Source organism: Amphiura filiformis, chromosome 10, assembly GCF_039555335.1.
Source record: "Amphiura filiformis chromosome 10, Afil_fr2py, whole genome shotgun sequence".
Classification (NCBI taxonomy): Eukaryota; Metazoa; Echinodermata; class Ophiuroidea; order Amphilepidida; family Amphiuridae; genus Amphiura; species Amphiura filiformis.
Window position 1 is genome coordinate 5,833,029 of NC_092637.1, and position 27,778 is coordinate 5,860,806.

Consider the following 27,778-nt stretch of genomic DNA (forward strand, 5'->3'; position numbering starts at 1 on the left):
TGTACTGATATATTTTGCACTAAGAGTCATGGTTGCCATGCTTCTACATCTGTCTACCAATTGGGCTACTTCAAACAGTTACTCCTGAAAGCTGAAATCTAGGGGGTCTCAACTGTGGTTTTTTGAGAAAATATTGAAAAAAAAACCACCCTTTTACAATCGACAGGATATATGTGACCATCCACCACAAAGTGGTAGTAAAGTCGGCTCTAGGTCATTTTCTGTTTAATGCAGATTTTGAAAGAATTCACTTTCAGCTTTAAAATGACACCTCAACCAGCTTCATCGAACATCTGAAAGTGAAGTTATGGTTCATCAAAGGTCAAATTCCTAATATATTTTACATAGAAATCCATATACTGTTTTTGATTTATCTCAAAATGGAAAATGCCGACTTTACGACCAGTTTGTGGTGGATGGGCACATTTGATCTTGCAATAAATATGCTGCCAAATTGGGTTGCTTTGACCTGATATTGTTGGTAAATTCAGAGTTGCCATACTTAGCAGCCCAAACAGACCCCTTAAGATTGTCTTTCAAAAGATTGAGCTAAATGTTACAATACGGATGCACTTTAAACTCGCAAAATAATTGGGCACCAATGGGCTATACCAGTTTAAATCCATACACCCCCTACGGAAAACAAGACCTTAATCTTCCACACAGGGAGTTTCAAATGGGGTTACCTGAATGGGTGACTCCATTTGCAATCTGCACCCCCTGTGCAGATGATTAAGGTCATGTCTTCCATAGGGGTGTATGGATTCACCTGGAAAAGCCCAATTTGTATATTGTATTCCGACTTACTCAATAATATTCTGGCAACACTGTTCAAAGTAACCATAAATCAAATCAAATCAAATGTAATTTTCCTATATTTAGATATCTCGATTTCCTTCCCAGAGATGAGTCATTACCTTATTTATAGGACCATGCTGTTTTTTGAAACGTTTATTCCAAGATACGCCAGTTTCTCGACACAGCGCCTGAAAAATCAAGATAAATATCATTAGGCCATGTAAATATAATGTTTTGTTTCTCAGTACAAAAATGGCTTGGTCTGTGCCTAGCACTACTTTCAGGCTTGCACAGCTTCAGTGTACCATCCAGGCTTCTGAGAAAAATCAAGATAAATTTTATTAGGCCATGTAAATATAATGTTTTGTTTCTCAATACACAAACATGGTCCAGTCAGTGCCTAGCACTACTTTCTGGCTAGCATCGCTTTAGTGTACTATCCAGGCTACATGCTCATACAAGCAAACAATCTTTTTTTGGCCTAACAGCGAACAGTATATGAAGAGCTTATTTCCAAGCCGTGTTAAGTCCACAAACCCATGTATCTGATTTCCCTGTGCGATATTGCAATAGGTTGTGATGCTAGGTATTACGATTTCAGTTGGATGCACCATTACAAAGCAAACAGTGGACGGATGCACAAGAACAATACTGTGTGAGGCCTTTGTTTCCCAAATCAGAACAATAGTCTGCATATTGTTATGCAGCATTGTTATGGTAAATAATAGCTTGTTGATGGTACAGCTCATTCTTGCTAATGTCAAACATGTCAAAGTAATTGTGATTGTATCACACAAGTAAATGAGACACACAGGGTTGTGGACTTAACACGGTTTGGAAATAAGCTCTTTATATGACTACCCCCAGGCCTGAAAAAAATATGCAATTTGGCAAATCTCCTTGCCAGGAAATTTGGTAATTTGGAGGGAAATTTTGCTTTTCTGGATAAAGAATTACATAAGAAATGGTGGGAAATCCTGCCAAGTTGAAGGAAAATGTATCTCTCTTCCCAGGATATAAACATATTTCCGGCCTGCTACCCCCCCAATAATTCAAAATCAATATTATTCGACACATGATTCACATCTTTAAATTCATGACATTATACACCCACCTGACATAGCTCATCAATACCCATAGTGCACTGGGGTCCACCATGTTGCCGTAGTAACAATGCCAGGATTTCCTCTGGTGAGTTGAGTTCAATGACCCCTACTGGATCAGAATCAGTGTTATCTTTTTTCTTTGGCAGTTGAATAGGCTCATCCTCCTTGTGTTGAAACAAACAAACAATGTGGATCACAGACATATCCAATAGATGTAATAAAGGATTAAAAAAAATTGATATATTGGCCACCTAATATCGATAAAAATCAATCAATTGATTTTCCATCCAATTTTACTCATATCTTCTACATCCATCTATATAATTATGATAACCCTCTGCTATAGAGGCCTTGCATGTGACATATCATCCCGTAAATATGGCGGACTACTCAAATGCATTTAATAAAAGCATGATTGCAATCTACCGTGACAGTTCGTCTCACACACATAACCCTGCACTACGATCAAATAGGTTGATGACAACATTTGATTGAATGGACTGCACTCCGCCATAACTACGGTGAAGGACACCGGCTCAAATCTTTTGTTTGGAGCCAATCGATAATTTCATGCAGGGCCTCTATATAATATGATAACCCTCTGCTATTAGTTTAGCCCTCAGTTTTTTCATTCATTGCTGGCATGGAAAGCCTTTCTCCTTGGGACCCCAGTAGTACGATATCATCACATAACGTAGCACAATTGCTCAATTTCAGTCCCTTTTTCCCAATTTTTCGATGCTTTTTTTTCTTTCATTATCGGCTACTTGGGTATATCGATTTCCTTCAGAAAGTGATATCAGCGATATTGATTTGATTTTATTGTTGATTTATTGATTATTATCGATATATCGATGGTGCAATATGGCTCACTAGTGAATGATGATGGATGACTAATTTGGTAATCACTACATTGTCCGTCAATGGGTATCACATTTAAAGCCTTCTAAATACTGCAACATATACCGGCATTGAGGACCCAATCGAAACAAAAATCAAGCTGTTTCAGACAATGTGTGTTACTGTCTTTCTGTACGGGTGCGAGTCATGGGTAATTACCAAGGACATGGAAAACAAGATCAATGCATTTGCAACATCTTGCTACAGAGTCATGTTAAACATCAAGCGTGTGGATCGGATTCCAAATGAAACCATCTACAACCTGACCAACACCACTCCACTGGTTGCCAGAGTCAAGATTCTTCAACTCAAATTTCTCGGCCATATACTGCGTCTTGAAGATGGCATGCCTGTGAAAGAATATGCGCTTTATATTCCACCGCATGGGAAGAGGAAACCAGGACGGCCACGCACACTGTACTCACAGTATGTCCAGCACCTCCTGGGAGATACTGAAGGGATGCTGCAGCCAAACAAAATTGTTTCGCTTGCCCAAGATCGCATTAGTTGGAGAAAGCTTGTAGCCTGCTCCGCAGCCGACTGATGATGATGATGATGAGGACCCAACCATGGAAAATGATTCTCACTAATTTCTTGGTTCTCTCATTACTTTTAGTAACAATTCCTCAGATATTTCTGAGTACCTTAAGGCCAAAATTTCCTCCGCCCTGAAGAAAATTGATTCTTCATTTTTTGTAACAAATGTAAGATTCAAGTTTACACAGGTATTTTCTTCCCTCTCTGAGCTACCATTTGACAGGTGAAGATCTCTGCTTTTCTCATTTCATATATTGCAGCTTAATTTGTAATATAAACTGGTCCACTGCTTTTCCCGCAAAACTTGGTTGCTAAACCAGTTCATCTGTGATCAAGCCATCAGCCAAGATTGCGAAAGCACAGTTCCGTGAGTAATATTTATAGGAATTCGGCTAACAAAATCTCAACAATCCTACCAAATGAATCTCCTTGCTTAATTTGTTACAATTTGGGATATAGTGATTACAACAAAAAGCAACTTGTCTGTTTGCTAAGCAAAGTTGTCATGACAACAGAAAGAAAGTTACTGGTTTTGTCCATGTCCCCAGCCCATCCACATCTCTTATATCGCTCATTCTACAAAATCCGGTGCCAATCCACTATAAAAATTGAAAAAATAAAAGTTGTCCAAAAACGCCTGCTTTTTGTGTTTTTTAAGAATAAATGTATCACTACTTTCAGATGTAAAAATTGCCAACACCACTTGCATATTTTTTCTTTCAGGAAGTCATGATGTTTTTAACACTAAAACTCAATGTAATGTGAGCTATGTTACCGACTACAAAATGGGCTGGTTTTACTCAATCCAAGGTCATAAAAAGCAAACTAAAGATCACTTGAGTGAAATGTAAAACCGATTTCACCATTTCATAGAAGTTTTGAAGATGCGTAAATGAGTGTGTAACGTAGCTCACAGTAACGTAGTTCACGTGTTTTTAATGTTTTTAATGTAATTTGCGAACGTTAGAACGTTATGTCGGTTAATTCCAATATAAATGGGGTTCAACCACTGGTAGCTTTCACATATTATTAGGAAGTAGGTAATACAAGTGCATACTATAGAATAGAATCCTGGTAACGTAGCTCACCAATCTTAACATGGTCGGTCGAAATTTCAATGTTTACAACATTTCTATGCCAAAAATGCTACAGCATCGCGATTTTTACTGTGATTTTTAAAAACCTATGAGTGTTTCCTTTCAAAAATCGGCAAATTACATTGATACCTCTGTTTTACTTCTTTCCAATAACGTGTGTTAAAAAGGGGTAACGTAGCTCACAGCGTTTTGGTGGAAAGTGCAATTTATTTTAGAATTACACAAAGACGTTTTAATCACTAAAAAATAATGTTGATAATCAATATGATTTTGCGTTATCTAATTAAAAAACAACAAATATGTAAAGAAATCGCATTTATTCATAGAAAATATTCAGGGTCAGATATGACACTTGAGCAGTGGAAACGCATTTTTAGCGATTTTTGAGCCTTTGCAAGGGTTAATCAGGCTGAAGAAAGCATTTGAAGTATGGAAAACTATATATGTCCGTGTAGATCTCGTTGAGTTCTACCAGAAAAACAACATATTTGATGCCCTAAATGCTCGACAAAGTGTTTGTGGACCAAAGAATGGAAAAAAGGCTATTGGCACCGGATTTTGTAGAATGAGCGATATACGCATGATAATGACCGCCATGTGTACTACCTCCATGTATAACAACAGAAAACAGCTCAACTTACTGGTTTTGTCCATGTCCCCAGCCCATCCACATCTCTTATATACGCATGATAATGACCGCCATGTGTACTACCTCCATGGATAACAACAGAAAACAGCTCAACTTACTGGTTTTGTCCATGTCCCCAGCCCATCCACATCTCTTATATACGCATGATAATGACCTCCGTGTGTACTACCTCCATGGATAACAACAGAAAACAGCTCAACTTACTGGTTTTGTCCATGTCCCCAGCCCATCCACATCTCTTATATACGTATGATAATGACCGCCATGTGTACTACCTCCATGGATAACAACAGAAAACAGCTCAACTTACTGGTTTTGTCCATGTCCCCAGCCCATCCACATCTCTTATATACGCATGATAATGACCTCCGTGTGTACTACCTCCATGGATAACAACAGAAAACAGCTCAACTTACTGGTTTTGTCCATGTCCCAAGCCCATCCACATCTCTTATATACGCATGATAATGACCGCCATGTGTACTACCTCCATGGATAACAACAGAAAACAGCTCAACTTACTGGTTTTGTCCATGTCCCCAGCCCATCCACATCTCTTATATACGCATGATAATGACCTCCGTGTGTACTACCTCCATGGATAACAACAGAAAACAGCTCAAACTTACTGGTTTTGTCCATGTCCCAAGCCCATCCACATCTCTTATATACGCATGATAATGACCGCCATGTGTACTACCTCCATGGATAACAACAGAAAACAGCTCAACTTACTGGTTTTGTCCATGTCCCCAGCCCATCCACATCTCTTATATACGCATGATAATGACCTCCGTGTGTACTACCTCCATGGATAACAACAGAAAACAGCTCAAACTTACTGGTTTTGTCCATGTCCCCAGCCCATCCACATCTCTTATATACGCATGATAATGACCGCCATGTGTACTACCTCCATGGATAACAACAGAAAACAGCTCAAACTTACTGGTTTTGTCCATGTCCCCAGCCCATCCACATCTCTTATATACGCATGATAATGACCGCCATGTGTACTACCTCCATGGATAACAACAGAAAACAGCTCAACTTACTGGTTTTGTCCATGTCCCCAGCCCATCCACATCTCTTATATACGCATGATAATGACCTCCGTGTGTACTACCTCCATGGATAACAACAGAAAACAGCTCAAACTTACTGGTTTTGTCCATGTCCCCAGCCCATCCACATCTCTTATATACGCATGATAATGACCGCCATGTGTACTACCTCCATGGATAACAACAGAAAACAGCTCAACTTACTGGTTTTGTCCATGTCCCCAGCCCATCCACATCTCTTATATACGCATGATAATGACCTCCGTGTGTACTACCTCCATGGATAACAACAGAAAACAGCTCAAACTTACTGGTTTTGTCCATGTCCCCAGCCCATCCACATCTCTTATATACGCATGATAATGACCGCCATGTGTACTACCTCCATGGATAACAACAGAAAACAGCTCAACTTACTGGTTTTGTCCATGTCCCCAGCCCATCCACATCTCTTATATACGCATGATAATGACCGCCATGTGTACTACCTCCATGTATAACAACAGAAAACAGCTCAACTTACTGGTTTTGTCCATGTCCCCAGCCCATCCACATCTCTTATACGCATGATAATGACCGCCATGTGTACTACCTCCATGGATAACAACAGAAAACAGCTCAACTTACTGGTTTTGTCCATGTCCCCAGCCCATCCACATCTCTTATATACGCATGATAATGACCGCCATGTGTACTACCTCCATGGATAACAACAGAAAACAGCTCAACTTACTGGTTTTGTCCATGTCCCCAGCCCATCCACATCTCTTATATACGCATGATAATGACCGCCATGTGTACTACCTCCATGGATAACAACAGAAAACAGCTCAACTTACTGGTTTTGTCCATGTCCCCAGCCCATCCACATCTCTTATATACGCATGATAATGACCGCCATGTGTACTACCTCCATGGATAACAACAGAAAACAGCTCAACTTACTGGTTTTGTCCATGTCCCCAGCCCATCCACATCTCTTATATACGCATGATAATGACCTCCGTGTGTACTACCTCCATGGATAACAACAGAAAACAGCTCAACTTACTGGTTTTGTCCATGTCCCCAGCCCATCCACATCTCTTATATACGCATGATAATGACCGCCATGTGTACTACCTCCATGGATAACAACAGAAAACAGCTCAACTTACTGGTTTTGTCCATGTCCCAAGCCCATCCACATCTCTTATATCGCATGATAATGACCTCCGTGTGTACTACCTCCATGGATAACAACAGAAAACAGCTCAACTTACTGGTTTTGTCCATGTCCCAAGCCCATCCACATCTCTTATATACGCATGATAATGACCTCCGTGTGTACTACCTCCATGGATAACAACAGAAAACAGCTCAACTTACTGGTTTTGTCCATGTCCCCAGCCCATCCACATCTCTTATATACGCATGATAATGACCTCCGTGTGTACTACCTCCATGGATAACAACAGAAAACAGCTCATATATTGAGGCATCACTGCTAGATGTCTGTATGAAAAATAGAAATATAGGAAAAAGTTAGTGTTGATCAGGGTTGTAGCCACGCCGGTTGGCGCCGGGTCAGGCTGACCAGCACGGACTGGCACCGACCGGCACTAAAAAAATATTTAAAAAAATATAAAAAAAATAAAATAATTAATTTTTTTTTTTTTTTTTGATAATTTTTTCCCCACACATGATTTATTCATCATAAAAAGAGTAAAAAAACAAAAAAATTTTGGGGGGTATACCCCCTTTCCTATTCCCCGATCCCTCATGTTCACTAAAAAGATTGTGCCCCGAACCAGCACTCTAATTTGATAGTAAAATTAGCCGGCACTCAACTTGGTCTAGCTACAACCCTGGTGTTGATGACTAGGTAAAAGGTATTAAGGTACCAAAGAACAAACCTGTTTAATGGCTTTTCAAATAGGGTCGATCGCACAGATGTTTTTTAGGCTATCACCGAAAAAAAAATTGATTTTTCAAAACATTTTTTTATATTGGGTGCTAAAAGAAAACTTTTACTGCACCTATGTGGAGTCTTTGTGTTTGTTTTTATTATAATTTGTACTCCTACAGGGGGAGATGTTATCAAATGTATTCCTACTGGGAGATGGTCCTATGGGGAAGTGGTTTTATTTCTTTTTTTCACTGTGTAGTCCTGCAAGGGGGTAGTCCTACCAGGCAAATTTGTTTTACTGTGTAGACTACAGTGAAGGAGGGGGTCTTTTTGGTCAGTATGTTTACTGTCAGTGTTGTGATACATTGGAATTCTGTTACTGTGTAGTCCTATGGGGGAGAAGATTCAACAGCATCCCTATTTTTAGTGACTGTGTGGTTGTACAGGGGACTTTTCTTCTTAACAGGGAGGGGACTTCATCCCCTGACGCCTTTAGGAACTTTATGCTCAGTGGCGTAACTCCTAAGGGCTCTGGGGGCCATGCCTCGGGCACCCAGGCTAAGGGGGCACCCATCAGACCTGGATACCCTTTCGACACGATAATACTTTGTTAGGAAAGAAGTGGAACCTTTACCCACCATGCATAGAATTATACTCTTCATTTGGGTGCCCCCTTCAACACAAAAATGTGCGCATTGCATAAAATTGACATTTGAGACTCGAATTCAACTTGATTATTGTAAACAATTGCTATTCTTTCCTCTGGGTGCCACAACCCCTAGCTACATCACTACAGCTAGTGACGAATCTTCAAAGGTAAAGACACTGGAGAAGATGAAAACATTTTTATATTAACATGAAGTTCATTGAAACATGAAATAAATTTGGTCTGAGACACTGTAAGTTATTTGGTAGGGCTATGGGGGAGCACATGCCCTGGGCGCCACCCTTAGGGGGCCCGAATGAACCAATTCAGCTTCGATTCTATGCCCACTCCAGCGATGAAAGTCAAAAATTTTGTGCGCATTCCAGCACAAAATCACGTGATTGGCCCTATTTGTGCACATATTCGCGCGCTGCGCGCGAATTAATTTCAAGAATTGGGGAGGAGCGCAATTATGTATCCATAGCCCTGAGGGCCACAATCGCTAGCTACGCCGCTGTCCTACACGCCGGACTATGCACACCCTTGGTCAGGGGCACCCGATCTACTTTCGCCCCCGGGCACCCTGACCCAAATTTACGCCACTGTTTATCCTCAAATGGTCACAACATGTAAAGATTTTGTGTAACACTTGTGAGCAATCAAATCCTAACTCTATGCATCTATGTTTATTTGCTGCTACCGTCGAATCTGTCCTAACCTATGGATGTGAAGCATGGACCATGTCTCCCAGACTATGTAAAGAACTTGATGGTTGCTACACAGCATGCAGGACAGAATGATTTGGCGTGCTGTTGTAGTTCGAGGACACCACTCATCTTAAGCAAGTAAGCAAGCATGCATCTATGAACCACGAAAGACGGGTGATAGTGCTGTATTTTTCTGGGATCAGTAGTTCTCACCTTTTCACAGTAAGGACTCATATCCAGCTCCAATGGAAATGTGTAGTTACCCATCTCCTTGTAACGCTGTCCCCTATTGAAGTCATAGCTAAACCTTAGAAGTGATAATGTGAGGATCTGTGGCAGAGACCGTAATTTGGCTCCCTATGGTGAGATTTGAAGAAAAGAAAAAGTCTTAACATTGGGCTATTCCAGTTGAAACCACACTACCCCTGTGGAGGATTCTGAAAATATCTTCAACAAAGGGGAGTATGTTTTTCAAATGTAATTGGTCAGGGTTAATCATTTTGAAACGCATACTCTCCCTGTATTATAGTTTTACCTATATCTTCCACAACTGGAGTGAGAATTAAAAATGTAAGTTACCCAATTGTCTATTCTATTCAAAATTGATACTCCCTCTGTGGCAGACTTTAGTTTAAATCTTCCACAAGGGTAGTGTAAATTTTAAATGGAATAGCCCATTATTATCAATTCCACATTCATTAAGGGCTGGGGTATGAGCGTTTGGACAGTATTTATTGTGGGACATTAGAGCACATCAGACATATCGAATTGCATTCTGAATACGAAGAATGTCATTCTGATATCAAATAATTTTGATTTTTGAAATTAGCAATTTAATACACATTTTATGGCAAATCATTAAAATTGATATTTTTGATATTTAACAGTACTTGAAGTAAACATTATATATCTGATGATTTATACTTAAAGTGTATGTAGGTGGGATGAAAAGCCGACGATCAATTGAAAATTTTGACCTTTCGTATTGAAGATATGAATTTTTTTTCCCAAAACACCAAAAAAAATTAGGTCTTTTTTGGAAAAAATCCATATCTTCAATATGAAAGGTCAAAATTTTCAATTGACCGTCGGCTTTTCCTCCCTGCTACATACACTTTAAGAATATGTCATTAGATTTATATAATTTACTTCGAGGACTGTTATATATCAAAAATTTGAAAAATATCAAATTTTTATAATTTGTCATAAAATTTGTATTATATTGTGATTTTCAAAAATGAAAATTATTTGATATCAGAAAGACATGCTTCAGATTCAGAATGCAATTCGATAGGTCTGAGGTGCTCTCATGTCCCACAAAAAAATACTGTCGAAACGCAATAAATGCTCATTTTAGATCCCTTAAGAGTAGCCTCTATTTTTGTACAGGTTCTATTAACAATTGAGAGGCTCATTGAATCCACACTACACAGAGATCAATAATAAACAGGGGAGAGAAGAGCCATGTATCACATGCTAGTAAGGTCTTAGCCAGCCATACGTCTGTCTGTCTTTAAGACGGGCTAATCTAATTTTAGACAGGTAGATTTAATGGAGTTTACAGATGTGATAGCTCTAAAACAGATGATTTTAAGGGTATATGAACTTGGGACTAATTCAAAGTGACATGTAAAGACCAAATCAGGACATATTTGAAACCAGTGACCCTTCCATGGGTATGGCTTTGAGAAAGCCAGAAGGTTTCTGGTGAAACTGTCAGCAGAAAAACGTTTTTCCTTTGGTCTTGGCAAAGAACTTTTATTAGACATTGTTTTATATTTGAGGGTCAAATTTTGGTATAGATTGGACGGGTGGTGAAATTATAATGGAAACATAACATGCATAGGCAGATAAACCAGAGAAAAAAAAAGCAATATCTCCCACTGCAAACATAAGCTTTCCCTCTCCTACTTCCTGTCTTTCCATCAATCTTACCCCCTCCCTCCCTCTTCTCTCTCCCTCCTTCTATCTCTCTATCATCTTTCTTTCATCTCACTGGACAAGTCTTTACCTTGCTGGCATTAACCAATTTATTACATTGTTCACATTTATATCTGTTGTATCCCTCCATCCTTTCTTTGGTCACATAATAGGCTTCCAATGTTTCGGGTCACTCCGGCAAAATCTCCCACTCCTACTCCCTGCCTTTCCATCATTTTACCCCCTCCCTCCATATCTTTCTTTAATCTCATTGGGCAAATTTTTACCTTGCTGGCATTAACAAATTTATTGCATTGTTCACATCTATATCTGCTGTCTCCTTCCATCCTTTCTTTGGTCACATAATAGGCTTCCAATGCTTCGGGTCACTCCGGCAAAATCTCCCACTCCTACTTCCTGCCTTTCCATCAATCTTACCCCCTCCCTTCCTCTTCTCTCTCCCTCCTTCTATCTCTCTATTATCTTTCTTTCACCTCATTGGGAAAAGTTTTACCTTGCTGGCATTGATTCCAATGTTTTGAGTCTCTTCAGCAAAATCTCCCACTCCTACTCCCTGCATTTCCGTCAATCTTACCCCTTCCCTCCCTCCCTCCATATCTATTCTCTCTCCCTCTGTCTTTTTGTATCTCCCACTCTCATCTCATCTTTCTTTAATCTCATTGAGCAAATTTTTTACCTTGCTGGCATTAACCAATTTATTACATTGTTCACATATATATCTGTTATCGCCTTCCATTCTTTCCTTGGTCACATAATATGATTCCAATGTTTCGAGTCTCTCCAGCAAAATCTCCCACTCCTACTCCCTCCCTTTCCATCATCTTACCCCCTCCCTCCCTCCCTATCTCTTTTCTTTCCCTCGGCCTTTTTGTATCTCCAACTCTCATCTTTACCTTACTGGCATTAACCAATTTATTACATCGTTCACATCTATATCTGTTGTTTCCCTCCATCCTTTATTTGGTCACATAATAGGCTTCCAATGTTACGGGTCATTCCGGCAAATCTCCCACTCCTACTCTCTGCCTGTCCATCAACCTAACCCTTCCCTCCCTCCCTCCCTCTTCTCTCTCCCTCTGTCTTTCTCTATCTCTCATTCTCACTGAACAAGTCTTTACCTTGCTTGCATTAACCAATTTATTGCATCGTTCACATCTATATCTGTTATCGCCTTCCATTCTTTCCTTGGTCACATAATATGACTCCAATGTGTCAGTCACTCCAGCATAACCTGCCACTGCCAGTGTAAGGTCTAAGAAGTCCTCCTGAAAATAAACACAAAACAAACATTCAGATGAAGTTATGTCTAAAAGGTGGTTAAATCATCGATGTAAACTGGCCTCAAAAAGAAACTTATAATTTTTCACAAGGTCATATCTTAAAATCCTCTTCATAAAAATGAATAAAACTTGCACACAGGATTACTTCAATACTCTACTCTAAACACATGTCAGTAACCAAGCAGTTGTCCAACTGACACAACAGCAAAATGCACTGACATGGAACACCTTTCTGGACCAAAATTCACATCCCAACAGACTTCCTTTGTTGGGTTCCAATTATTCGCCTGTGAATGTGGTCCCGAAGCTGTTCCGTGTCAGTGCATTTTACTGTTGTGTCAGTTGGACAACTGCTTGGTTACTGACATGTGTTTAGAGTAGAGTATTGAAGTTATCCTGTGTGTCATGTTTTTTCATGTACAGGCGAATAATTGGAACCCAACAAAAGAAATCTGCTGGGATGTGAATTTTGGTCCAGGAAGGTGTTCCATGTCAGTACATTTTCCTGTTGTGTCAGTTGGACAACTGCTTGGTTACTGACATGTGTTTAGAGTAGAGTATTGAAGTAATCTTGTGTGCAATTTTTATTCATTTTTATGGAGAGGATTTTAAGATATGACATTGTGAAAAATTATAAGTTTCTTTTTGAGGCCAGTTTATATATGTATATCACGAAAATGGACAATTTTAATTGAAATCCATACACCACCTATGGAAGACATGATTTAACTCTCCCACACAGGGGTGTAGATTCCAAATGGAATCAGTCCCCCATTCATGTAACCCCATTTGATATCTACACCCCCTGTGTGGAAGTAAAGTCATGTCTTCCACAGCTGTGTGCATTTCAACTGGAATAGCACAATACTACAGCCTGGGTGCTTCCCATTCAGTGAAGCAGGCACACACGTCTGACCACACCACCCTGAAGATGTTAGGGTTAACAGACCTAAGATTCCAAATTACAACTTCTCTACACATTGGTTTACTTCAAGTTCTGTAGTGAGGTAGAGATGCTATAATTTTGGCTCTGTAGTTTTTATATTTTGCTTGCTACCTTGGTTTGATTATTTGCTATAATATGATTAATTTTTATGCTTGCTAACCACTTGTAACTAGGTTCAATTCTTTGCTGTGTATATTTTTGTTGCTTGTCCCTGAGGAAGGGCAGTTTATCTGCACGAAATGTCGGTTGTATTTTTGTTAACTTTGTCTACTATCCCTGTGGTTTTGGATTTCTTCTAGTGCAGTATTGTGTACACCATTCTGGTTTATATACTGCAGTAGTTTTTATCTTGTCTTTGTTCCCCACACCAAGTTGGTATACCTGGCTCTCTCTTCTGTAGTGACATTAATGGTTTTTCGCAGTTGTGCCACAAGCATGCCGACAAACTACCCTTGTACACATGTGTACATGTGCGCGATTAATATGTGCGATGCAATATTGCCCGTATGTTACATGGACCATAGAATAGTGGCAAAGATTTTGCAAAGAGGGTGGTCTGTTTAGCAGCCTCATCTACACTTCATCCCAATTTTTCTCCTATCAAACCTGACATAACAAACTAAGGATATTCATGAATGCACTTTTTGGCAACATCCCTCTCCCACCCACACCAAAACAATTTGCACATTAACCTAATCCATATACGCGCTACACCCTACTTGGTGCCAGCTCAGAGAGCCATAATTTATAAGAGTATGGTCAGATCTAAGATGGAGTATGCTAGCACAGCTTGGCATGGAACAACTCTTACATCACTGTCAAAACTAGATGCAGTCCAGAGGCGTGCTGGTCGCATCATCGATCTCCCTGGAGAAGAACTATCCTCTCTTCAAATTCAGCCTTTGGCTCACCATAGAACAGTAGGTGCCACTACTTATGTTCCATCGAATGTTCTACAGGAATGCCCCTGAAATACTATGCCAACTACTTCCGGACCAGCTCCAGACTGACCCTCGCCTTCGCCGCTCAGTTAGATCTCATGACCTTGCAGTTCAAATTCCAAGATCTAATCTTGTTAGTCATGAGCGGTCATTCATTCCATCTACAGCCCGCTCATGGAATGCACTCCCGCCTCACATTCCTGGAATTGAATACCTGAGTGGAAGAAGGGCCCAACTCCATCAAAACTGTTTTTGAGATATTAAGAAAAAACTGAATATTTGGAAAAAATTTATAGACAGAATGTTTTTATCTTCAGGGGACATTTAATACATGAACATACAGTATTACATACATTCGAAATCATATATGATGTTTCCATGGCAACGGTACGGGTCTTAATACAAGCTGGAGTTGGGCCCTTCTTCCACTAATATACTGCAAGTGCCAGTTTCGTAAGCAGATGTGTTATAAAAAGCTACATAAATTTGGAAATTATCCATTAATTGCACAAGTAGAAGCATGTAATATGTTAGCAAGAAAGTTTATTGTAGTGAAAAGCAAAATTTCATGGATGAACAAAATTCCTCTTTAGCCTAATATTTGTGGAAGAAGGGCCCAACTCCATGGAGTTAGGCCTTTCTTCCATGAAAACCAGGATTAAGTGTACGTGGAGGACTATTTGGAAAGTGGGTTTTGGCTCATCTTTCACACACAAGGAAGAACAGTCTGCTGGCAAAAAATGCTGGGTCTAACTCATTTTTGCAAAAAATTGGAGTTGGGCCCTTCTTCCACTCAGGTATTCAATTGTGAAACGGACGAGCTTCAAAAAGGAGGTTAATAGCAATCTAGGCGCCAACCCGTCAGTTTTATCGTAATGATAACAGCTGTTAATGCCTTGATATGTCTTGACATAAATAAAAAAACAAGAGCACCACTGGTGCTGTAGCTCATTTGTTATGGGTTATGGTCAGGAATACCATGCATAGCTATGTATAGCCATGCATAGTTATGTATAGCCATGCATAGCTATGTATAGCCATGCATAGTTATGTATAGCCATGCATAGCTATGTATAGCCATGCATAGCTATGTATAGCCATGGATAGCTATGTATAGCCATGGATAGCTATGTATGACCATGTATAGCCATATGTAACCATGTCATAGCCATGTATAGCCATGTATAGCTATGTATACAGGGCTGCCAACTTTGAAAAACACATTTCAGTATTCTCAAACCTCAAAATCACCATAGTGCTGTGATCAAGCAGAATTCAGCATTTTGAAAATATACTTACGGTTCTCAAGATATTTCTTTATTCAAGGCATTTATTTATTTGTACCTTTTGCTTGTCGAGTATCCTTTGATTTTATTTTGTTTAATACAGTTTTGTTTGTATATTTAATGTCTTGGATGCACCATCGGATAGATGAGTGCCACTGATGTAAAAAGCAATTTCCAAATAAAAACTTGAAACTTAAAACTACAACAATTTCATGGTAAATGCCATGCATAGCTATGTATAGCCATGCATAGTTATGTATAGCCATGCATAGCTATGTATAGCCATGGATAGCTATGTATGGCCATGTATAGCCATGCATAGCTATGTATAGCCATATGTAACCATGTCATAGCCATGTATAGCCATGCATAGCCATGTATAGCTATGTATAGCCATGTATAGCCATGTATAGCCATGTATAGCTATGTATACAGGGCTGACAACTTTGAAAAACACATTTCAGTATTCCCAAACCTCAAAATCACCATAGTGCTGTGATCAAGCACAAATCAGCATTTTGAAAATATACTTACGGTTCTCAAGATATTTATTTATTCAAGGCATTTATTTATTTGTACCTTTTGCTTGTCAAGTATCCTTTGATTTGATTTTGTTTAATACAGTTTTGTTTGTATATTTAATGCCTTGGATGCACCATCGGATAGATGAGTGCCACTGATGTAAAAGCAATTTCCAAATAAAAACTTGAAACTTAAAAACTACAACAATTTCATGGTAAATGCCATGCATAGCTATGTATAGCCATGCATAGTTATGTATAGCCATGCATAGCTATGTATAGCCATGCATAGCTATGTATAGCCATGGATAGCTATGTATGGCCATGCATAGCTCTCTCTCTGTGTCAGGTGGCGCTGTGTAGCGCTGCTGTGGTCTTCACAAGAGTACCCCATCTCACTCGATCCGATGCCAAGTGTGTTGCACCTTGCATTCCCTGGTTAGAAACCAGCTTCACGTCATTAGTCCAAGATGTTGGTGGACGTCCTCTTCCTCGTCGGCCTTCCATGGCCCCTTGCAAAATCTGTTTTTCTACACCTCCATGTTTCCTGACAATATGGCCAAAGTACTTCAGCTTTCTCCCCATTATGCCGCTTCTGATGGTTAGACTTGTACCAATCTTGTCAAGGATCCAGGAATTTGTTCTCCTGTCTTTCCATGTCACTCGTAGAAGCCTCCTGTAACACCACATCTCAAAAGCATCTACTCTTTTCCTATCATTCTTGGTCATAGCCCAAGACTCGCATCCATAAGTGGCAATGGAAAACACAGTTGCACGAAGTAGGCGTACCTTGAGGTCAATGGATAGGCCTCTGCTTTTCCATATGCTTGACATGCCCTGCACAGTTGTCCTTGCAATAGCCAGTCTTCTCTTAATTTCAGTTGTGCTGTCACCACTGTTGTTAATCATTGAACCCAGATATTCAAATTGCTTCACCTCCTCAATCTGTTGTCCATCTATCACAAACTCATCACTTTTTCTCTCTTTGTCTACAACCATTATTTTTGTCTTCTTTGTGTTCAGGAGAAGGTGTTTTTCTTCACTGGCCTCTTTGATGCGCTTCAAAAGATCAATCAGCTCTACTCTGCTGCTACAAATAAGAGTGGTATCATCGGCGCACCTCAGGTTAGTAATTCTTGTACCGCCAAACTTCACTCCACCTTCAAACCCCTCCAAAGCTGTTCTCATTATGTCTTCAGAGTAGATGTTAAATAGGTTTGGTGATAGCACACAGCCCTGTCGTAAGCCTCTTCCAATCTTGAACCAATCTGTGTCTCCACTACTTGTTCTGACTGCCGATTCTTGGTCTTCATATAAGCAGCTGATCAGATCCACAAGATGACTTGGAAAACCCATCTTTTCATAGTTTCCCACATCTGAGGGTGGCTAACACAGTCAAAAGCTTTACTGTAATCTATGAAGCACATGTAAAGAGGAAGTCTATGCTCTCTGCATTTCTCAATCACATTCCTGATATTGACAATTTGGTCCCTAGTACCCCTTCCTTCACGAAATCCTGCCTGCTCATCAGATATTTCCTGCTCCATTTTGTTCTTCATTCTCTTGATGATGATCTTCAGAAGCACTTTACTTGCATGACAAATCAGGCTGATGGTCCGGTGATTGGCACACTCTTTCAAATTTCCTTCTTTGGCAGTGGAATAAATACTGCCCTGCACCAGTCTCTCGGCCATTTCTTCTTTTTTCCAGATGATACCACATAGACGCCACATTAGGTCTATCCTTCTTTCCCAGTTGCCTTCCACAACTCAGAAGCTACATTATCAATGCCAGGTGACTTAGCATTTTCATTTGTTCCATGGCAAGCTCAACTTCAGATCTCAATGGTGGAGGTTCTTCCTCACTGTTTCACACTGTACATACACCTTGTCATCTTGTGCCTCAAACAGCTGGGAACTATACTGAACCCATCGCCTTTTGATGTCTACACTTTCGGTAAGAGTGTTACCTTTCTCATCATTTATAACATCCATCCTGGGGGTCCACTTCTTGGTAAGTTCTTTGGCAATACCAAAAGCTATTTTTGAGTCACCCTTACATCTTTCCATTTCCACACACTTCCTTTCGATGTAGTTTCTTTTGTCCTCCTTAACACTTTTGGAGACCTCTTTGTTTAAGCGTGCCCATTCTTCCTTTCCTCCATCTGCCTTTGCTCTCTTCCTGTCATCAGCTAGGTTTAAGGTCTGCTGAGAGATCCACGGCTGTTTCCGTTTCATCTTTCTAGGGATGTACTTCTTTGCTGTGCTCTGGACTGCTTCTTTCATGTCTTCCCACAATTCATTTAGCTATGTATGGCCATATGTAACCATGTCATAGCCATGTATAGCCATGTATAGCTATGTATAGCCATGCATAGCCATGTATAGCTATGTATAGCCATGTATAGCCATGTATAGCCATGTATAGCTATGTATACAGGGCTGCCAACTTTGAAAAACACATTTCAGTATTCCCAAACCTCAAAATCACCATAGTGCTGTGATCAAGCACAAATCAGCATTTTGAAAATATACTTACGGTTCTCAAGATATTTATTTATTCAAGGCATTTATTTATTTGTACCTTTTGCTTGTCAAGTATCCTTTGATTTGATTTTGTTTAATACAGTTTTGTTTGTATATTTAATGCCTTGGATGCACCATCGGATAGATGAGTGCCACTGATGTAAAAAGCAATTTCCAAATAAAAACTTGAAACTAGCCATGTATAGCTATGTATACAGGGCTGCCAACTTTGAAAAACACATGTCAGTATTCTCAAACCTCATTGCTCCATTTTTTCAAATATTTTTTCCCGATGACCCTTTTTTAAAATCTAATACTCAATGACCCCCTTTTTTCAAAATATTATACCCAATGACACCCTTTTTTTATTTTGTTTGTACCCAATGACCCCCTTTTTTAAATGACGCTTTGTACCTGATAGGCCCCTACTTCACGACCTTGGTAGGCACATACCCGTCACTTCTAAAGTGTGTCCCCCGGGACTATATTATAATAGATAGTGGCCAGCACATTTATAAAGGACTGATTACTCACTACAATCTTCACTCTTAATTGTCCATGCCAGAGAGATCCAGGCAATATGACAAAATCTGGGAACATGAAGGTTGGCCAAATCGGTTCATACTTTGTAAGATTGATGCACTGGATGACATATTTTCACATGCCAGACTAGACCCACCTGACCCCCCTGGGTAGGGAGATATGGGTACCCCCTAATTTGGGGCTTTTGACACAGGAAAATTGCTGTGAAAACAGTTGAAAAATGGCAAAGTTTATGAAGTTATTTTTCTATCAGCAACTTCTCGATTGGATTTTATTTTGAAATATTTGTCAAGAGCATAGTTTATTTGTAATATAGAACTTGAAATTGCAATGATTGGGGTCTTGGGTTTTCAGGAGGGGGTCATCAATGTTACCCCTCTTTAGCATTTTTAAAAAAAAAAAAAAAAAAGGTAATTTTTAAAGCCCTTTTATGAAAATATACATCTTAAATATTGATTTTTTTTAATGTCAACATTTTGAGGCTATATTGGTCTACTCCAAACAATAAATGGTAGATGTGGGCGGTGTAACAAATTTGCATAAAATTGGTGTTTCTAGACAGTATTTTCGCCTAATAAATTTCTTGAAAATAATATTGTAAGTCTAAAAATTGGAGGAAACTGAATGTGACAATTCTATTTTTAGTCTTAAAATGCTTAAAATGTTTTCATATGGTGACATTGTTTTAGATTTTTCTAAACAGAATCATGTCAAGTCTGCAGAAGTGTTTCTAAATACAAAACAATTCATATTTAGCTATCTGAGTAAAATGCAAAACAGAAATACTGAATACAAGACTACCTTGTGATAAACCATGATGAACAAAATTGCAATATAAATTTACGTCCATTATGTAGCCTATTGTGTATGCATTTTTTAATTATATCATATATATTGTTTTTATATATTAATAAAAATTATGCCTAAAAGCCCTCAATGTTATGAGTAAGAAACTAGGATATTAGTTGGTTACTGTGATAATAGCTGATAACTAACATAAATCACAATAGTTTATAAAGGAGTAAGATAATCATTTCAAATAAATTGGATCACAGTTTACATTCACAAATAATTAGTCTAGAAACACTATAGGCCTACTGCAAGTGCCCAAGAATCTTAGTCATAGGATGTAGTTCCAGTAGGCCTAGCTAGTAGCTGGGGCAGATGTGGTCTTTTATGATCTTCAATTTCATGCTTTACTGCTTGAACTGCAACTGCCTTATAAATACTGAAGTATTCACTAAATCAAACCAGTATTTTATTCAATTACAATCGCAAATTTCCAATTTGTGATTGTACTGTTTTTGGTCAGTTCTTCTTTCTTTCTTCAATTCAAAAAAATGAAAAAACGGGTCCTAGATATTTTGATCTAGTTTTTAAAAATTAATTTAAAAAAATTTGGCCCAAATTTTTTTAAATTTGACCTCACAGATGAACTTATCAAGTCTTTGCCATTCTAAATATGTAATACTTTTATATACTTTAGACCAACAATTTAGAAGTTATGAGGCCCGAAAGTTTCCATAATTCCAGGGTTCAGACCAACCTTAAAAGACATGTGCTTCCTTAACGGAGATTTTCAGTTTTGTGATCTTGCTAAAATACCATATAGAAACACTGAATTTTCAATTAAACCAAGCAACACCATCCAAAGATAATCTGATTTGTTTCCCACAGTCTAGGCCTACAGCCTATGGTTGGTTCATTTCAAGGAAGATGAAAACAAAACAAAATTTGGATGTATATTCTATATGCTTGTGAATTAATTTAATAAAAATGAAAATGTTAAAGAAGTTCTGAGGGAGGCCAAATGATAGGGGTTGCTTGAATTATTATTTTTAACTATAATGTTCACTAGAATGAATGAGGTATAATGAGGTAATAATTTTTGTATTACAATTATATTGTATATTACAATCGTTCAAAACAAAGCAAATAAGTTGTGACAATTTGAGAAGGCTCCGATCGTTATCAACATTTCCAAAAGCAGTGTGAAAAAAACAATACATGGATCTTATTGCAGTGATTCCTCAAAACAAAGTAAACATTGCACTTTCAGTTCCATACAACTTCTTATGTGTAACCTAGAATATCATTTTGACACTTGCCTGTCCTCAGCTACAGGGTGTCCCAGAATGATTTATACCAGGAATGTTGTACCTTTTTTTTTTGGTATGAAGAGCATTACTATCGGTAGTATTGTTTTAAATTCTAAAATTAACATTTATTTAACTTTCTTAGGAATTTTAGATTTTAGAAATTGGGCGTTTCTAATAGAAGTTACATGCTATTATGTAAAAATGATGAATTCAAGTTTGGAAAAACTACCTATTCTGAAAACCTGTAAAAGTTATTTGGAAAATGATATGCAGTATATGTGTTGTGTCCTGTTCTTTCTTCTACTAAATAGTCGATTATTTATGATATTACGAAGCAAGTTTGTATGGAATAAAGGATTTGTTACGCTTGGGTGACCTTAAACTATTCTCTCTTTGGCAGCAGTTTTGGCGACAAATATTGCTGTGTGTGAGTTTCATTATTTGAAATGCCGGCAAAGATGGATTTTTCATTAAAGTATAAAGAAGGTTCGTCCTTTATAGTGTCACAGCATGTATTTATGTGCACAGTATATTGGCAAACCCACAGCTACGTAAAGGAGAAGATTAAAATTTACTGAGGAGGATCCTTGAAGAAGTTATATCCTCTGTAATAATGACATTTTTGGGTAAAAATTGTGGTAAATATCACATAAAAAGTACGTTTTTCAACCTAAATATCTGAAGTCATATTGAAATGTTTCACTTTATCCCGGGCACTTGATCCCATATCAAGAATTAATCAGCGTTATAAGCTCTACATCTGTGCCAAATTCAGTGTATTTCCTATAAAAGAATGTAGGATTTCTCCAATATATTGCACTGTGCGGCTGGACGATGGTGATAAAGGATCCATGTGTTATGAAGCCTTTGACCAAGTATTTTAGGTTTTTCTCATTTTAGATCGAATAAAATCTAGAAACACTTAAATTTTAGTAACATTTTGCTTTTGTTATCCATGTTATTAAAGTTTAAAACCTTACTCAACTTAATAACCAGCTCTAAATAAAGTATGTAGTTGAAATAATCACGTATTTCATTAATATTACAATATTTTCAGCTTTGTAATATTGCTTAAATACCATATAGAAACACTGTATTTTCTGAAAAAAGCAACACCGCCCCAAGATATTCTAATTTGTTTCACACAGCCACATGTTGGGTCACTCTAGTGACACCAACAAAAATTCAAAATTTGGATGTATATTTTTTATATTTGCATTTGAATTCATCAACTATAAATTCTATTTTTAAGACATTTTGAGGGGGGTATCTTTAGACACACCCCAGAGCCAAATGATAGGGGTTGGTTGAATGTCAATTGTTCCCTGTAATGCCCGGGGTAGATGTTTCCTACAAATACTTAATTTACTTAAATAACTTCAACCACTTGTGAAAAAATGAGAATACAAAATTGGCTTAAATTCAGGAAAAATTCATCCATTTTTAAGGGGGTAGATTGTACCAAAACAAATAAGGGCTATAAACCCTTAACAAGGGGGGTCAGAATCCTGAAAAAGTTTCAGGGAGAATATTTCATCAAACACCCCTACTACACCAAATATGGGGAAATTCGGACAACCTTGATGTTCCTGCCACCACCTGGTTTACTCCGGCATGATCAATTAAACTGTGTTTTTCTGAATGTGCTGATCATGTTGATTGCTAGTCGGAAACTCCTGCGAAGCTATGGACATGGCATCTTACCTACTCCATTCTATAACAGTCTGCCCAGTGCCTTGTGTGTTTTCTCTCCAATCATTTTGTTGAATGTAATTTTATGAATCAAATAAAAAAGATAGAAAGTGACTTCACATAAGTTATGTGTCATTTTATATATAATAAAGAAGTTATTAAATTAATAAAGTAAGACAATTTATTTATCTATAAGTGCATGTCAAATGGGGTACATTGTTCAATACTATAGGCCTACATGAATAAATTATGCCCATATTATAGCTAGGCCCTAAAAACTTTATTTTGTATCGGATTTTTCCCGTTGAAAAGACAAAACTGATGTTTATGATAGCAACCATTTCATCAATAACATTTTGAGTCATTTTTATCCATAAAACGACACAGGATACTTTCACATCAATAGGGTCCATATGATCACAAATTGTTGAGAATCTGTGATATGATGAAGATTTTGATTCTATAGATCTGTTATCAACATGATATCACGCTGTTCAGTGGTCAAGGAGTAAGGACCCCGGTCAAGGACACTGATATGACATCATAGGTGATGTAATTTTCTTCTGCTGACCATATGATGCTGTATATTAACTATTATTGTTACATTTAGGCCTATACCTAGAACTTTTAAAGTCATAATTAGTTCAAACATAACTTTGGTAATACTCGCTCGTTTTCATTCGTTGAAACGGCAAAACATACTTACTTTTCCTTACAAATCGAATAACAATAATTTTAAAACATTCCACCTCAGAGAGGGGTTGTCATGGTCCCATATACTGATATACCAGGCACTGAAAAAGTGCTACTCACCTTGAGTAAATGTTTACATAACTAATTGGGTTTAGTGACTGGTCAAGATGTGTGATAAATGAGTAAGATGTTTGTTCATAGTCAGGGTTGCCAACCAAAAATTTGGTAGCCCAAATTGGGAGAATTTGAGACACTATTTGCTCATGGCTCGTGCACAGAAGTAAGGGCCTATACACAGCACAAGCCCAATTGGTGCTTTATCTATTGACTTGCAGAATGTAAGGCAAAGCAACACTGAAAAGCAAACATTGTAGCCGCACTGAAGCAGTAAAGTTCAACATCTCTTTTACAAAATCGCCAGATCAAGGAGTTTGTACAGTGTTTGTAATATGAAAAGCACCACAAACAGTCTGCATAGGAGACTATTCCATGAAATTTGGTAAAATGTTCAGTAACAAAATGCTCCAAAAATGACACTTTCCGTCCGAATTTTCCTAGCTAAATAAGTAACAATCATGAACAATCATGCAAAGATCGCCGCCTCAAATTACCAGATCCATTGCTCAAACGATGTAGCAAGAGAAAGAAAAAAACATATAGAAATCTGGACTATGCCTATAGTTCATTGCGTTATGGAAGTTTGTCCATACACTTGCAGCTTAACTGTGTTGAAGAACTGATGTCACTATACCTTAATTCACTTCCAAGTTCGGAAGTGACGTCAATGCTTTTTTGCGACTGCACTGCAAGCGTGCTGGCAAACCGCCATTGAACGCTCTACGCGATTAACTTTACGTGCGCAATTCGATACTGCGACTAGGGAAATATGCACATACGTCACTACTGAACTTGAGGTGAACCAAATTATAACCTAAATTGAGATGGCTTAAAGGAGTATTTCGTGATCCTAGCATCTTCTTTTTATGACATTTTTCAGTAGATATTCACGAAAAAAGCTTATTCCCAAAATTTCAGTTGATTCCGATTTTGCGTTTGCGAGTTATGCATCATTATGTGAATTTCACTGCTCCATAGACAATGTGTTGTAATTTCGTTCTGGTGCACCAGAACGAAATTCAAATTTCATGATATCTTTGCAAAACGAATTAATCTGCAAGAAATATTTTGTACATAAACATTATGTAGCAAGGTTTCCAGTGATATAAAAATCTCAACTTTTTTTGAGAAAAGTGGGGGGATGATGCTGTGGATCACGAAATGCCCTTTTAAGTGTAGAACAAAATCCAATATCCAAGTTTACACCTGCTGAACTTTTCAAACCAACTTCCTATGATTTTGTATCTCCAATTTAGAAATGCAGACAATGACGACACTTACTTCTCTTTCACTGATTCTTCCGCATTCATCACAAATAATTTGGTTGACAATGTTTCCATGATAGAACTGTGATATAAGACTCTGTCCCGATGTTCCAATCAAAGAATCCTCTATAGCACTGAACAAAATACGGTTGAGTTCTTGTACGTCGTGCTGTTGTAATTCCTGCAAAAATAACAAATAATCAAATGAGTCCAACCAAAACAGTTAACTCCTGTGTACCTATGCATAGTGGACCAAGAATGGAACCTTATGGGACACCGTCATGATGTCCGAATCAAAGAATCCTCTATAGCACTGAACAAAACACATTAAAGTATTTATACATCATGCTGTTGTAATTCCTGCAAAAATAACATTTGATCAATATTTGGTCCAGCCAAATCAGTTCATTCATGTGTAACTATTTATATTGGATACAAAGTAAAACAAGGCGGTTCTCGAACCACAAGTCTCGCCTGCTTTTGCGACCACCTGCTTTTTTAATTACTTTTGGTAGAGGTAAATGAATTTGGCGGTTATCGGCTGGGCACGATTATCTGGCTGATGGTGACTGTACCCACCAAGTGTCATGCCCATGCAACAGTTTTTACTAATTTGACCTCAGATGACCCCTGGTGACCTCGAAATGACCTTCCAAAAATTAGGCTTAAAATGTTGACTGTACCCACCAAGTTTCATGCCCATACGACTGTTTTTACTTATTTGACCTCAAATGACCCCTGGTGACCTCAAAATGACCTTCCAAAAATTTGGCTTAAAATATTGACTGTACCCACCAAGTTTCATGCCCATACGATTGTTTTTACTACTTTGACCCCAAATGACCCCTGGTGACCTCGAAATGACCTTCCAAAAATTTGGCTTTAAATGTTGACTACCCACCAAGTTTCATGCCCATCCAACAGTTTTTACCAATTTGACCTCAGATGACCCCTGGTGACCTTGAAATGACCTTCCAAAAATGTGGCTTTAAATGTTGACTGTACCCACCAATTTTCATGCCCATCCAACACTTTTTACTAATTTGACCTCAGATGACCCCTGGTGACCTCGAAATGACCTTCCAAAAATTTGGCTTTAAATGTTGACTGTACCCACCAAGTTTCATGCCCATACGACAGTTTTTACTAATTTGACCTCAGATGACCTCTGGTGACCTCGAAATGACCTTCCGAAAATTTGGCTTTAAATGTTGAATGGACCCACCAAGTGTCATGGACATATGACAGTTTTGACTAATTTGACCTCAGATGACCCCTAGATGACCTCAGTGACCTTGACCCACTAACCAATACAAACCGGTTCTGTCTCGGGTCAAGATGCACCCACCCACCAAGTTTGAGGAACGTGCGACTCATAGTCTCCGAGAAAATAGGCGGAAAGCAAACTTTAACCAAAACTTTAACCAAATTTGTCACATACACACCCCCACACACCCCTACACACATCTGCACGGAAAAGTGATTATATAGTCTCCTGCCTTATCAGGCGAGACAATTAGTCAAGGACAGAACTGCAAGGGATTCAACTACTTCATAATTGTATGTTTAGAGTTGTCTGTGGACTCTTGTGTACCTGAATGCAAAGTGGGCCAAGAATGGAACCTTGTGGGACTCTGCTTCCTCATTATTTCAACTCTTCTATTTATTCTATTTATGAATTGCTTATAGTAACTAACCGAGAATCTTAAATGAACCCAGTAATATCACATTTGTATGAGCCTGCTCGCCTCATTATTTGACCAACCAAACTTCTGTATGTACCACAGAATTAGAGAAGGAGAACCGGGACTCTACCGCCATCTTGATACAGGCATGGAGCAAAAATTGGGGGTATCCAGTTCCCCTCGGAATGCGCTTGAGGCATTCATTGTCATGCAAGCTCGACACAGATGCCCACATGGATGATGGGTGCATTTTACAGATGCACTTGATGCGACCTACACACGAACACCAAGACGCTTCAGATGAGACGCAGAATTGTTTTTGATCGTCTCCGCGCACCATCGGCAAGGACCTGAATACCTCCAATTTTCTCCCAATAGCTGACGGTGCGATTATAAGTGGTTCTCTTTCTCTAATTCTGTGGTATGTACCAACTGTTTATTTGATACTAACAATAGTGGACCAAAGATAGAACCTTGTGGAACTCCCCTTACCTCATTATTTGTCCAGCCAAAGCTGTCTGTTAACTCCTGTGTACCTATGCATTGCTTCTCTACTAACAACAGCCTAGCAAACAATTTCTGCAGTTGAATTGGAATAACACGCACCTACATGTACACACAAACAAAAACAAGTTGATTAGTAATTATGTAATGTATGGCCCGCCATACTTTCTTGTTTCATATTTGCTAGCTAGGTAAGAGTTGACCTCCAAGTAACCTCATACAAATGATTTTTGACATTCCAATAAATAATTCAGAAATGATTAAGTAGCTATAGGGTTAATATTGTAATGAGATAAAAAAATGCTGAAAAAGTCGATAGATAAGCTTAAAATCACACTGATATGAATT

General features: G+C 38.5%; 1 protein-coding gene across 1 annotated transcript in view; it reads right to left on the bottom strand.

Moving 5' to 3' along the window:
• The window catches only part of LOC140163335 (ubiquitin carboxyl-terminal hydrolase 40-like), a 64,165-nt gene that overhangs the window by 26,494 nt on the left and 9,893 nt on the right, over positions 1-27,778 (bottom strand). The window contains exons 4-10 of the mRNA XM_072186733.1: positions 27,419-27,532; positions 25,258-25,422; positions 12,452-12,598; positions 9,606-9,749; positions 7,520-7,645; positions 1,913-2,065; positions 918-986 (exon numbers count right to left, since the gene is read on the bottom strand). Of these exons, the coding sequence (XP_072042834.1) occupies positions 918-986; positions 1,913-2,065; positions 7,520-7,645; positions 9,606-9,749; positions 12,452-12,598; positions 25,258-25,422; positions 27,419-27,532 (918 nt within the window). The remainder of the gene's footprint in view (positions 1-917; positions 987-1,912; positions 2,066-7,519; positions 7,646-9,605; positions 9,750-12,451; positions 12,599-25,257; positions 25,423-27,418; positions 27,533-27,778) is intronic.